General features: G+C 51.7%; 1 protein-coding gene across 1 annotated transcript in view; it reads right to left on the reverse strand.

Annotated features, from left to right (window-relative positions):
- The window catches only part of LOC127201007 (cadherin EGF LAG seven-pass G-type receptor 1), a 114,714-nt gene that overhangs the window by 21,936 nt on the left and 78,785 nt on the right, over positions 1-13,993 (reverse strand). The window contains exons 4-5 of the mRNA XM_051159371.1: positions 11,189-11,304; positions 10,308-10,504 (exon numbers count right to left, since the gene is read on the reverse strand). Of these exons, the coding sequence (XP_051015328.1) occupies positions 10,308-10,504; positions 11,189-11,304 (313 nt within the window). The remainder of the gene's footprint in view (positions 1-10,307; positions 10,505-11,188; positions 11,305-13,993) is intronic.

Here is a 13,993-nt window from a genome sequence, read left to right on the forward strand (position 1 = left end):
GAGCAGTCAGTGCTCTTAACCTCTGAGCCATCTCTCCAGCCCCTGTATGTGTTTTTCTAGACACAGTTTCTCTGTGTAGCCTTGGCTATCCTGGAAATCACTCTGTAGACCAGGCTGGCCTTGAGCTCAAAGATTCACCTACCTCTGCCTCCACCTCCCAAGTGCTGGCATTAAAAGGGTGCGGCACTATTACCCGGCACTTTCTAACATCTTTAAAGTGAAGTCTTAAAAGAATTGCCACATATTACCACAAAAGAAAAAGAAGCGTCTGATTAGAGCAGCGAGCGGCCTATTCAGATTTCTCTTCTGCTCCTGTGTGGGATGCTGGGCATGAAATGATTAGCTTTCCTAGGGCTGACTGCATCTTGGGGAGCAGATGCCAGGCCAGACCAGGAATACACCCATGCCTGAGGCACCATTCAGGCCCACTGAACCTTAGGTGCCATTTCCAGGACAGAAAGCTCAGCAGTGGCCAGGCTGGGACACTTGGGCAAAGGGGTTCAGCACACACAGACTGGAGGTGAGAACCAGACTACAGAGCAGTAGAGGATGCCTGCCAGACAGGCTTCCCTGACCACACACACACACACACACACACACACACACACACACACACACACACACACACACACACACGGAAAGGCCAGTGGGTGGAGCCACCACAGTAACCAACTCCTCCTCCACATAAGAAACCCAAGGGCTACTGTGCACTTCAAGGTGACGCTACCTCCCCCCCATCCCCAAAAGCCAGCTCTACCAATCTGTGCAGATCCGGACTCCTGATGGCAACAGCGTCAGTAGGCCTGCCCCTTTCATTTTCCTCCAGCGTATTTTCTTCCCAGTGTATGGCCCCTCCCTGATGGCTTCCACTTAGATGCCCAAAGTATCCGCGGAGAGCTTTTGTGTGCACACAAAGGCCTTTGGTCCTCCGAAGTGCTCACATTTCTGCAGTCTTTTAACCTGCTACAGAGAAGCCCTCATTGGGAGGATGATGGGGGTTTGGTTTCAGCATGGGGGCGGGCAGAAGGGGGTGCCTAGGAAACCAGATGCAGGAAGGGCGAGGCTCAGGACATGAATAGATTCACACTCAAGTGTCAGAAATGACCAACCAACACTCATAGCAAAGAATTCACAGATGGCTGGAGCCCAGGAATGTCTGCAGGGGCCAAAGTGTGGTGCCCTCATTTCTCCAACAGCAGCCCAGAGTCCACCCCACGGGCTTGCAAAAGCACTTACCGACCACCTCCGTCTGCCTTCTCCACGAGGCCCCTAGCACAAGGATGGGGCTATTCCCCAGTAACAATGTCGTGCTTGCTTCTCTTGTCTTGCCCATTATTAAAGACAAGGGCACAGGCCTAGCTGTCCTGACCACAGACACCTGGGAGGTGGGGGAAGGGCGTACCTGGGAAACAACTCTGAGCTTTCCTTTACCACGCCATATCCCACATATCTAAGATAAGATTTGCTAAGCCTAGGCTATGTGACGAGGTAGCCGAGAAATGAGAGAGAACAGGCCAGGGTTTACAGGAAGTGTGCACTTGCACACTCACACCACACACTGAATTCTCAACACACCCTCAGGGGGGGCTCATCGGCCCATGTACTCACATGGGTGCATGAACACTCACACAGATGCTCACTAGTATTTACACATGCACACTCACGTGCACACACTTGCCAACAGAAACTCACACTTCCTGCATATGGTCAGAATTTTACCCATTCTTAAAAATCACTCTTACAAAGCCTGTCCTACTCTTGATGGGACTTGATTGACCTGTGTCTGCACCACCCCCCCACTTCCCCCCAGTCGGAGACACAACAGAGAGACCCCACGTTCCAGCTCCTTTTCTTTGACCTCACCTCGGAGTACCCCCATCTTCCTCACTGATAGATAGATAGATCCTCAAACCGTCATGATGAAGGTAGATGCTGAACTGATGGGAGAAAGCATGAGCTCGCTAGGAAAAGCAGAGAGAGACTGTGTAGGAAAGGGACAGTCGCAGCAGGCGGCATGTGTCAGGCCAAGGATGGCACAGTTGAGAGCCACTGACACATCAACAGATGAAAGGCACAGGAGATGTCACAGTCATGTGCCCCCTCGTCCTCCATGGTATAATTCTGTGCCTCGGTTTCCCCATCTCCTCCCAGAACTATGACAACCACTATAGACCTACACGCCTTAGTACCAGGCAAGACGTCAGCCTTCATGGTCCCGGCACTAAGGCGGAGAAGAGGGGGAGCGGGCTTGCTGCAGCAAACAAGTTCCACAGGTGAGCACAGGAGTAGACCATAAGAGGATGAGACAGACGGAGGCTACAGGAAAAAGCAGCCGTTCCACCAGACAGGACACACCCTGTGACAGGCTGCCTAGCTCCTGAAGGACTTTCCACAACACAGCAATGGAACACAGAGGTCCAGGGCGAGCCTGGGAGCTGTGGAGTTTCCATGCAGGTGGCTCCTTCCCATCTGCCCAGCCTGTGTTTTAGGAAAGGAAGCCAGGCACCTTATCTCCCAATTCTGCTACCTGTCAGAGGACGGGCTGTGTCCTTGTGCCTACTGCAGGCCCCGTCACTACCATTTGCAGCTCTACAGAGGGGCAGCCGGTGGCCTCTCCCACAGAGCTCACTGGCCATTCCAGGCCCCTTGGGCTGGCTTCTATTACCTGCTAAGCTTGGCTTCAAGGGAACCATTTAACATTCCAAGGGCGGAGATGGGGGATAGATAACTGGGGTCTCAGACATCACCCCGTGACCCACCGAGAGGCGGCAGAGTGTGCCTGTATGCAAGTGTTGCTACTCGATATTTATGGAGTACCTGTGTAGGCCAGACAGGAGCTCCCTGCACCGGCAGGAAACACAGCCGGAAAGAAACAACTAACTCACACTCTGGGCTCAGGCTTGTGGACAATGAGAGCTTTTATGGTAACCGAACCCCTGGGGTGCACTTCCATGGGCTCACATGAAGCACCACTCTCCCACTTTGCTGGCGAGAGCACCTTGTTCAGTGGGAGAGTAAAGAAGAAGAAGAAGAAGAAGAAAAGTAATCTCACTTTGCTGCACCCTCGGTCAGAACAGCTTTAGGTATTTTGCAAAGCTCAGTTAACTTCATGAAAATGTGGTGTCTTTATCTTGCCATAGTCTTCAAATCTGAAGATGTGTGGAGGAAAAATTTAAGAGGAAAAGACCAAAAAGTGGTTAGTTTGGCATTGACCCAGACGTCTGATGCTCTACTCGTAACTCAGGTGCGTACGAGATGACACACAGACGGGCTTCCGAGGATCAGACATGTCCCTGAATTCACTTTCTTCTTCTCAAAAACCACCATCAAGCTTGCAGTTTGCAAGCTCAGCCACTACAGTGCCACTGGCAACGCATGTCCTCAAGGCTGCCTTAAGGATCTCACCCCTTTTAGAACCTGCAGGTCCCTTGATGAGTATGGTGGCGCACACCTTAAATCCCAGTACTTGAGAGGCAGAGACAGGCAGATCTCTATGAGTTCAACTCTATGAGTTCTAGGACAGCCAGACCTCCGTAATGAGACCAATTCTCAAACAAACAAAGAAACACACACACACACACACACACACACACCTACCTAGAAGTCCTGGGAAGAGACTTGCCCAAATGTCAGAGGGCCCTTGGGTTTTCTGGAGTAGCAGAGGCCCTCTCCCCTATCCCTATTGTGAGGGTAGCACAGGTGGGGTCACAACCCATCTCTTCTGGATCTTGGGGTTTCACATACAGCACAGACAAGAGATTTTGAACCACTTGAGTGAACCCAGCCAGGACCAGGCAATCCCTAAGAATAAGATCCGTATCCAGAGGTCAGTCCAAGGTCACCCTGAGCACAGATATCCCAAGCTCAGTCAGAGAGAGGGGTGTCCGTTCAGAGAAGGGTGGTGCCTTTCTGCTAGAGCTCCCTCCTCTCATAAAAGTAACTTTAGTCTGATACCAGAAACACATTTGGCCTGAATACACACGTCACCCCTTTCTCCAAACCTCTTCTCAGCAGATTTATGCAGACAAGGAAAACGTTGCAACCCACACTGGCATTAATCATGTCAATTTGATTTATTATCTATCCTTTGAAAACAATATTTTGCAACTGCTTTAGAGTTGGTTTTTTTTTTTTTTTTTTAATGTGTATGGTGTTTTGCCTGCACGTGTATGTGCACCACTCAATGTGCAGTATCAGGAAGAACAGAGGATGATGGATCCCCTGGAACTGGCGTTACAGATGCTTGTGAGCGGCCACGTGCATGCTAGGAACCAAACTCATGTCAGCTAGTGCTCTTAGCCCCTGAGCCATCTCTCCGGTCCCTATATTTTACAATTCTAATACAACGGGTTTTTTTCCTCTCCCTCCTCCTGCTGCTCCTCCACTTAACCAAGATGACATCTTTATTGCATCACTCTTCTCACAGCTGCTGCAGTTTACTTGATCACACAATTACTCCCTAATTATGGGGCATCTGCAAGCAGACCGTATGCACGACGAGCTGGGAAAGGGAGATTGATTTTGTGCATGTTTCAGACAGAAGATGCAAGAAGAGCAGGCTAGATGCCACAGCCCACGACTGAAGACTTGGGTTGGTGGAGGCTTAACTTAATGGGCTATCATGGGATGGATGGAAAAAAAATTGATGACAATGCTGCCGATGATGGAGGATCCCATTCCAGTCATCCCTGGCCAAGCACCCACTTAGCCAGCCTGCCCTGAGAGGAACCTGACAAGCCCTGTAGACAGCAGGAGGCCAGTGTGACAAAGACAGTCAACTCGGCGATGTCCCTATGCTAGATGCCACCGCTGCTGAAGGCTCAGTGACCTTGAAGACCACCTGCCTGCTCCTACTACCCACCTGCCTCCTGTCTTGGCTTCGGTTATCCCTGTCCCCACCTTAACTATTCTAAGTCCCTCCTAGCTAATCCCTATATCCCTAGCCCAGTATTCCGGAAGGAGACAATTGTTTGAGGACATTTAGTAATGACTATGGACATTTGAGTCTTCAGTAGGGCATGAATCCTGTGACATCTTGTGAGCAGTGGCCAGGGACACAGAATGGGCCCTTCTCATCATAAAGAGTCACCAGCCCCAAATGCCAGTTGTACCAGGCTCCTCTCATTTTCTAATCCCTTCATGAAAATGCCCCTGCAGACTCACTCTGACTACAGGCCCTATTTCCTGCCCACATCCCAAGCATGCCCACAGGAGAGGCCACACTGCTCCATGTCTCCAAGTTAGGCACAGAAACCTTACCACCTATGATATCCCTGTTTCCCTGACCAAAGCAGCGAGGAGGGTCCTAATAAATGGCTCCTCACATGGAGAGTGATGGAGACCTGAGGGATTTGTTGTTATTTGACACAGGCATGGCTATGTTGAGGACTTCAAGGCCTCACAATATCCCACTAGAGTGGCGAAGCCTTCCCTGGGCAAGGTGCAGAGGGATGGAAAAGCCTTCCTTTGGTCTAAGTGAGAATGTTAACAATGTGATTAGAAACCATCAACCAAGCAGGGCATGGTGGTGTAAAACTTTAATACTAGCACTTGAGAGGCAGAGGCAGGTGGACCCCTGAGAATTTTTTTGAGGGGGGGTTCGAGACAGGGTCTCTCTGTGTAGCCTTGACTGTTCTGGACTCTCTTTGTAGCCCAGGCTGGCCTCGAACTCACAGCGATCCACCTGCCTCTGCCTCCCATGTGCTGGGATTAAAGGCGTGCGCCACCATGCCCAGCTTGGATCCCTGAGAGTTTGAGGCCAGCCTGGTCTACATATCAAGTTCCAGGAAAGCCAGAGCTACACATAATAGAGAGACCCTGTCTCAAAAGAATGCACGAACACATGCGTGCAAAGTTTCCAGGTCACAGCTGGTGCCCTCCATCAGAGCAAGCATAGCCCACCTGAGCTGAACTTTCCTGTACATGTGTCTGTCTCAGCCTTAGTAGAGTCAGTCCCTGAGACATGCAAAAGGACGGGACTCATTGTGTGGCTGTGTCCCCAGCCCCTACTGGGGTCAAAAAAGGTGTTCAAGAGGACCAAGTACCCAGTGGCTGCATGCGGGTTCCCTCTCCTCTATACAACACCCTCTTTTGGAAGCAAGAGATGCCACTGGGAGTTGGGAGATGGGTAGTGTTCCTCTCCCCACACTGCAAACACCCAAGGGTGCTGAAAGGTGACTTAAGTGAAACAGCATTGAAACCTGAGTCTCAAGTGCAAAGAAACAACTTCAAATACCCTTACTGAAATCGGCCATCATGTGCTGCAGGTGGAGATGCTTAATAGCTTTTTACAAAGGCCTCAGGAAAAGTCTATAGGGAGGCCATGACCACAAGTCTCCACCCAGCCAAACCGCCCTGGTACTTCCGGAAAAGGACTGGGTAAGCCTCAAGGCTTAGGAACAATGGCTGACTATAAAATACCTTGCTAGAACCACCACCAACTCCAACATGTTCCTGTTTCCCTGAAGGTGGATTTAACCAACAGGCTTCTCCCTGAACATGGCATTAAGGAGAAAGAGCGAGCAAACTGCCTTTGCCTGCTGTCACTGTGAGGGTCAGCAGAGGGTTCCCTGGGGCCACGGACACTGTCTCCTCAAGTTTCTGACTACAGCCTACAGCGCTTGCTCCTCCAGGATGAAAGGCCACGGCCCTTGGTCCCTCCTGGGTCATCCTATTTGTGTGTTCTACCCTGACAAGAAGCCAACCTGGCAACTCTGAAGTCCCCTCACAGGCCAGCAGATCTGGGAAAGGTCCCACGAGGTTCCCATGCAGAGGGCAGTGTGGTCTCTGTGCAGAGACATTCTGGCAGGCTGACCTGGCATGTCCAGGATAGAAACCACTCAGGGAGAACAGGGCAGACGTGACCGTTACAGCCAACAGTCAACTCCACACCCTCACTGCAGGGGCAGAGAGATGCTCAAGTCTCCAAGCGCATTTTCTTGGTAACCTAAAGAGCCAAACCTAGGTGGCGTGAGCGGAGTGTGTTCAAGACTAGCACAGTCAATTAGAGAAGAGTCTGCAGAGGTGCTTTTCCTCTGGTGCTCAACCCATCCGACTTAAGACCACCATCAGGACACGGTTTGAGTGTGGCTACCTCTCCCTCATCATCTTGCACCTCCCCCTCAGACTTCAGTATCCTGAGGTCACTCTGCATTTTATTGCCAGGGACCAGGAATAGAGAGGCCATCGATGATGATGACGACGATGATGACAATGACCACGATGATATAGATACCTAGCAAAGAGAGTGACACGCCCTGACAGGTCACTTTCACGGTCTCCTTTGTTCTTTATAGATCAGGGTACCCATGACCTTGGGCTTCATCCCTGGTCCTGAAATGGCTCCCAGCCTGCCAGGTCTTCCCAGGCACACAGAACCAAAGCATGACTGTCTCTGCACCTGGGCTGGTAACGGCAACACCAGATAGACACATCAGGGCCAGCCAGAGACGACAGAGACAGTGATGCCTGCTAACATTCCTTGTTGTGTGGCCCACTCAACCCACAGGTGGAGGCATAAGGATATAAGGGAGACTGGTTGGCTTCCTTCCTAAAACACCCTCTGGCGAGAAACAGCCCAGCAGAGGCCTAATCCTGTGCTCAGGGCTGTTTGTTCACTGGGAGGTAGAGGGAGCTGTTGAAAGGACCCAGCCCTGGAAAGGGATCTACCCTTACCTGCTCAGCCTCTGGCAAGGGGCCCCTTCTTCCCTCTGGGCCACTTGGGGTAGCTTTCTGAAATGGTGTGGTCCCCTGAGCTGGCTCACAGGACAGAGAAGTCACAACTGGGCTGAGAGGTCAATGCTAGGTGCAATGATCTGGGTCGCACTCAACCACAGGGCATGTTCTGCTCTGGCCACAGGAAAGAGGTATAGAAGCTCCTAGCGAGGAAACTTCCACACCCACCCCACCCCCAGCAGCAAGCTTGTAGTTTGGATGGGTGTCTCTGACATAAGCAAGAAAGGAAAAACACCCCAATGCATCCCTGATATCCCAGAGTTCCCTGTGGTTCATTCTAACAGGCCTATGCACATTCTGGAATCACAGGCCACTGAGAGTGTCCACCTAGGATATGAAGGTCTAGATGGCAGAGCAACACACAAGAGAAGCCATGGGATCATGGTGTGTGCAGCAAGGTGACAAGGTGAATGTGCCCGGATGCTCGCCTAGGAGCAGAGGCCAGCAAGGCCATCGCCCTTTAGCAAGGTTACCAGGGCATCCCTCTGTGGGATTATCTGACATTCTTTGCATTCAAAAGTGTGTGAAGTATCAGGATCCACGGAAGGGTGGATTTGGTGCTCTGCTACCTAGATCTCTCATCATCCGGCTAGCTACCCAGACAGCAGGGGCAGAGCAATAAGGTGCCTGAGCATCTCAGGTGGCCACGCCCCTTTCCACAGGGACACAGAAAAGCAGTCCCAAGCTCCAGAGGCTTCCAGTGTCCCAGTCATGGGCGCTCAGCCCAGAGGTCACAACTATCTTTTAGCCACAACAGGAATGGACGGTTTGCAGGGTGAGCTTTCTCTTGGAGGCGGATAGCAGGGTGGGGATGGCTGATTTACAATGCACAGCACGGTGGTGGTGGGGAGCGGGGAGGACCATGCGGGGCTGAGAAATGATGTGGATTAAGACATCACAAGAAGGAACACAAATCCTGTCCATCTTTGAGTTCTGGGAGGAGAGAATGGAGGAGGGACCCACATCCTACTGCTTCGCATGGGGCTACTGTGAGCCACCCAGGGCATGTACAGCAGCATCCTTTATACTGATAAGAAGTGTCTCCAAATCCACGGGGCCACCACTTCGTGATCAAATGAAAGTCTCTGACACAGGATGCTGTGGAGAGCAGAGACTTGCTCTTCTCTCTGGCAACTGTGACGTGTGCTACACAACGTCCCCCACTGGAGATAGGCCTGGCTTAGCTCAACTCCCAACCCAAGCATTGCTGACCAGCTCAGTGACCCTCAAGGTCCCCAGGGAGCCTTTAGCCCCAGGCTCTAACAACATCTGCTTTTATCTCCATCACCATTAAGGCTGCAGAGGCTGCACTTTGCTCCATAAGAATCAGCTCGCGAGCCGGGCGTAGTGGCGCACACCTTTAATCCTAGCACTCGGGAGGCAGAGGCAGGAGGATCGCTGTGAGTTCGAGGCCAGCCTGGTCTACAAAGCGAGTCCAGGACAGCCAAGGCTACACAGAGAAACCTTGTCTCAAAATACCAAAAAAAAAAAAAAAAAAAAAAAATCAGCTCGCACTCAGAGATAGGGACACAAAATGGGGACCAAAGGCCACTTCTGGAGTCTATCTGGGGGGACCTTTAGAGATGAAATGATACCCAGGGAAAATGTAATGGGGTGACCTTGGAGAAAGAGGAACATCAGTGACTTGCAGGGAAGGAAGAATGAGAGGCAAGGACAGCCCTATGCTCTACAGCTCCAAGGGTGGGCAGGTGCCATCCCAGGTACCAAAGGCCTAAAGTGCCATGGACAGGAAAATTAGAAAATACCTTTGCCACCATACAAGTTGCACAGAAGGGATGTCTCTCATCTATCATCTGCTGGTCTAACCTAGACTTGATTCTTAAAAAGTCTGAGGGGGGTTGTGGCTGGACTCAGTGAGGGCCAGGGTAGACCAGCATGGACTTGTAGTGAGACCCAGAGTTAGAGGTGTGTGGGGTGGGGTGGGGCATGAGCGGGGGGGTGGGGACGTTGGTGTGGGTGTTCGGAGGTGTGAGTGTGTGTGGGGTATGTGTGTGTGTGGGTGTGGGTGTAGGGGTGTGGGGGTATGTGAAAGATGTGTGTATGGGGGGTGGTATGGGTATGGGGGGGATGTGGGTGTGTGGAGGGGGGATGTGGGGTGTGGAGGGGTATATGTGTGTGTGTGTGGGGGGTGTGTGTGTGTGTGTGTGTGTGTCCCCGCACGTGCGCAAAAAACACAGACCAGGAAAGCACATGACCTTGTGACACAGAAGTGATCATGTTTCCTTACAGTCAATAAGTGACAAAACATACCCAAGACACCTGCCTTCAGAGCTGGGAATGTACCCTCCAGTCACAGCTCAGGGCAGCTCTGGGCATTGTATGACCAGCCTGGGAAGTGAAGGAAGAAACAGACCAACAAACCCTCTGTGTCCTGTATTACCATATCTGAGCCCCTGCCTGTCCCCACAGCTCCAGTTCAAGCCTTAGCTGCAGTCACAGAACCTTCCCTTGACGTCATATCCTTCCGCCCCCTTCTGACAGTGCTTGCTTCTACATCACAGAGTGCAAACATCACCCTGAGGGGAAAAGCCATTGGGCCATCATCCTCCTACCTTGTTGTAGTACTGCACCAGCACCGAATGCCACTGCCCGTCACTCACACCTCCAGGAACTTGTGGTGTCACCGTTGTTGTGGTTTCACCTGCACAGCGAGAGGGAGATCCACAGAGAGACAGGTTAGGGGGGGCTCTCTGAGATACACTGCTCAGAGAGATTGGCTGTGTGTCCTTTTTCCTCAGCAGGGCCACCACTGGAAGCCATCCCCTACCAAACACCCTATGTCAAGGGCTTTAACCTAAAAGGCAGCAAGATTCTCAAAGAGAGGAAGGAAAGAAAAGAAAAAAAGGAGCCCTGAGTCAGAGAAGGCTGGCCCATCTCAATCCCCACTCCCTAGTCCCCATCTGTGCCTGCCTGGTCCTCATATGCTGGTGTAAGTCACCACACAGGCTTACAGGTGCATTTATATTGCACATTATCATTATTATTATTATTATTATTTTGATTTTATGCATATGAATGTTTTACTTCAATGTACATATGCGCACCACATGTGTGCCTGGTACACACAGAAGACAGAGAAGAGGGTATTGGGTACCCTGGAACTGGAGTTATGAACTGCCACATGGGTGCTGGGAACTGAACCCAGGTCCTCTGCAAGAACAGCAAGTGCTCTTAACTGCTGAGCTATCTATCTCGCCATCCCTATCACTGCACTTCAAGTGACAGATTCTGGCTTAGGAAACAGACTTCGATATTATTAGCACTACATGTAACGCTTCAACCACATCGACATCTTCCTGCAATCTTGGCTTCTTCTAGACACCACATTCCTAGGCTCAGAACTGGGGTTGGAAGGGCGAGCAGCAGGGGTGGGGTGGGGTGCTGGGAGGACAAAGTGCCTTGGGAGGTACTCGGTGGCTGCAGGAGGCCCCACCTGCGGAGAACGTGAGCTGCAGCTGCTCATCCACAATCTCCAGCGCGATGAAGTCATGCTTCTCGTTGAAGCGGCCGTTGTAGAGCAGCAGGGCGTTCCTCTCTTGGGTGGCAAACCTGTGGGCGAGCAACACGTCACACAGTGAGGGACCCCAGGGCTGTGAAGATACACAGACAGGGGTGACATGGCCAGCCAGGGGAGTGAGCACAGAGGGCCATGGTGCAGCAGACAATCTGGCCCCCCCGCCGGCACTCTTTTATCACATGAGATGCTGACAAGCCGGCCAAGCCTGACTCATGCACCGGAGCCTTGTCGAACATGGTGACGGTGGCCTGCAGGGTGAAAAAGATCCCATGTGGGGTGGGAAAAAGGACTGAGTGGATGGATGCTCGTGGCACAAGAGTGTGAGGGTCAGAGTTTAGATTCCACATACAAAAGCCAGACAGGCGTGGTGGCCATCTGTAATCCCAGCATCCAGGAGGCTGAGGCAGAGGCAGGGGATCCTTGGGGTCTGCTAGACTATCTGGAGTTGGGAAGCACTGGGTCTAGTGAGAGAGACCCTGCTTCAATAAATATAGTGCAGAGTGATTGGGGAAGACACGAGAGAGAGAGAGAGAGAGAGAGAGAGAGAGAGAGAGAGAGAGAGAGAGAGAGACACTACATACATGCTCAAAAGAATGACAAACAGCCTGTTTACCAACTAGAAGCTTGTCTGGAGGAAGAAGGCATGGAGTTTATCTTATCTTACAGATCAAACGAGACCCCAAGATGTTCCTTTAATTTAGCATGATTGTCTCTGCATGAGCAGGTGCCATGTCTCTAAGCCTCTAGTACCTACGAGAACATCTGATCCTGAACTCTATGTCCAGGCTAACCCCTCTTACACAGTGCTCCACCCCCTCCCCACCTCACCCCCCGCACAAGCACCACCCATGGCTAAAGACAGAGAAATAGAGACGGGGGGGGGGGGGGGGGCAGGGCTGAGGGGAGGGTGGGAACAATGCAAGTGAAATGAGGAAAGACAGAAATAGAAACCAAAGCTTGAGGGGCCAGAGGAGAAGGAGCCAAGAACAAAGGGGATGAAAGGCAGCTGGGAGAGGGGGGCCCACTCGGGAGCCCCAGCACTTGGCAAATAGAAACTGGAAAGTGGAGACGAGCCATGACAGAAGCTACCTGAGACAAGGCAACTCAGCTGGGCTGGGCAGCTCTCTGAGGTTAAGAGGGACCTCAGCAGCTTGCAGGATGTGTGCCCCAGGGAAACTGTGACTGGAGGTCCTCTGATCTTTTGAGAGCATTCCGGGGTGGTGGGGTGGGGGGGGGGAAACTTCTGTCTTTTTCTGACTTTGGGTTTTAAGGCAGTCACATGGAAAGGCCACCAAAGGTCACCATAATGCATGTGACCAAGCTGCTGGCCATACCAAGGTGAGAGGCAGCCACAACTGCACTCCAAGAGTTCCATAACCCCAGCTCACGCCCGTTGTATGCCACAATATATTCGCCATGGGACACAGATACCATGTCACAGGGGAGCCCACAGCAGGGCCCTTGATTTACAGGCTTGTGCCAGAGGGGTAGCCTGCTAGGTGGAGAGCAGAGTCTTGACACACAAAGGGGCAAATGGAACAGTTATCCCAGCCTGGCTGTCCAGGGTTCGCTGGGTACTGTGCCAACAGGCAGACACTGTTCATTTTATCAGGCAAGTGTAGGGCGGGAGTTGACAGTGTGTGCTGATTGCCAGCACCATCCCACATCCTCAGACCCTGCACCAATGGGAGGGGCCTTGTTAGCTCACTATACAGGAGAGAGGGACAAGGAAAAGTAGCTTGTCCCTGCCTGGCCATAAGGACACTGCTGGTGGGCTCCATCTTTGGGGCAAAATCCAGGGCCAGGCTCCTGCTCTGTCTGTCCTAGGAGGTCTGGTCCTTGGCAGGCAGCTTGATGAAGCATGAGGCTTCACCACACAGGGAAGGGCAGAGAATACCATGCTCCTATCCGGAAAGCATGGGCTACCAACAGCTCCCACAGAGACTCAGGAAAACACTCAATGCAAAACCTCGCCCTAGTTGACTAACTTTTAACCTAGCGGAAATCTTCAAAATGGAAACTCTGTATTTTCTTTGAACTGAGCAACTTTCATGGGCTCACGCTGCTGCCCAGAATCCAGCTGAATTCATTTGGTATTTTGCGTGCATGTGTTTATGCATTGTGTGCGGGAGCATGTATGCACATGTGGAGGCCAGAGGCTGACATCAGGCATCTTCTTCGATTACTCTACATCTATTATATTTTCAGTAAAGGTCTCTTGCTATACCTGGGGCTCACCAATTCAGCTAGACTGGCTGGACAGCGAGTCCCTGGAATCCTCCTGTCTCTGTCTCCTCAGCTGTGGGATAACGTATATGGGTGCCGGGGATTTGAACTCAGGTTCTTATGCTTGTACGCAAGTATTTTAACAAGTAAGCCATGTCCTGAGCCCCAGATGATAGATTCAAAAAATTTTAAAGTAACATCTAAATTTTTTTCTGGGGGAGAAGGTACGGACAGCACACAATCAGCCTGATTAGGAGCTGGGGAACTGGGGCTGGAGCAGCCTGCCTTGTGATTCCTGAACCTGGCCACCTGGCTATGGAGATGTCAGCCATGCTCACACGCTGGCTGGTGGCCAGGACCAGAGTAGCTAGATTAGTTTCCAGGCCTGGGATTTAAGCTGTCCCCTCTCAGAAGTATTGGTACGGCCACTCTATTGCCACTGTTGTCAAAATAACTTCCCCCTGTTATCATCGTGGCAATGGCTCTACCCTTGAG

This window comes from Acomys russatus, chromosome 17, assembly GCF_903995435.1.
Source record: "Acomys russatus chromosome 17, mAcoRus1.1, whole genome shotgun sequence".
NCBI lineage: Eukaryota > Metazoa > Chordata > Mammalia > Rodentia > Muridae > Acomys > Acomys russatus.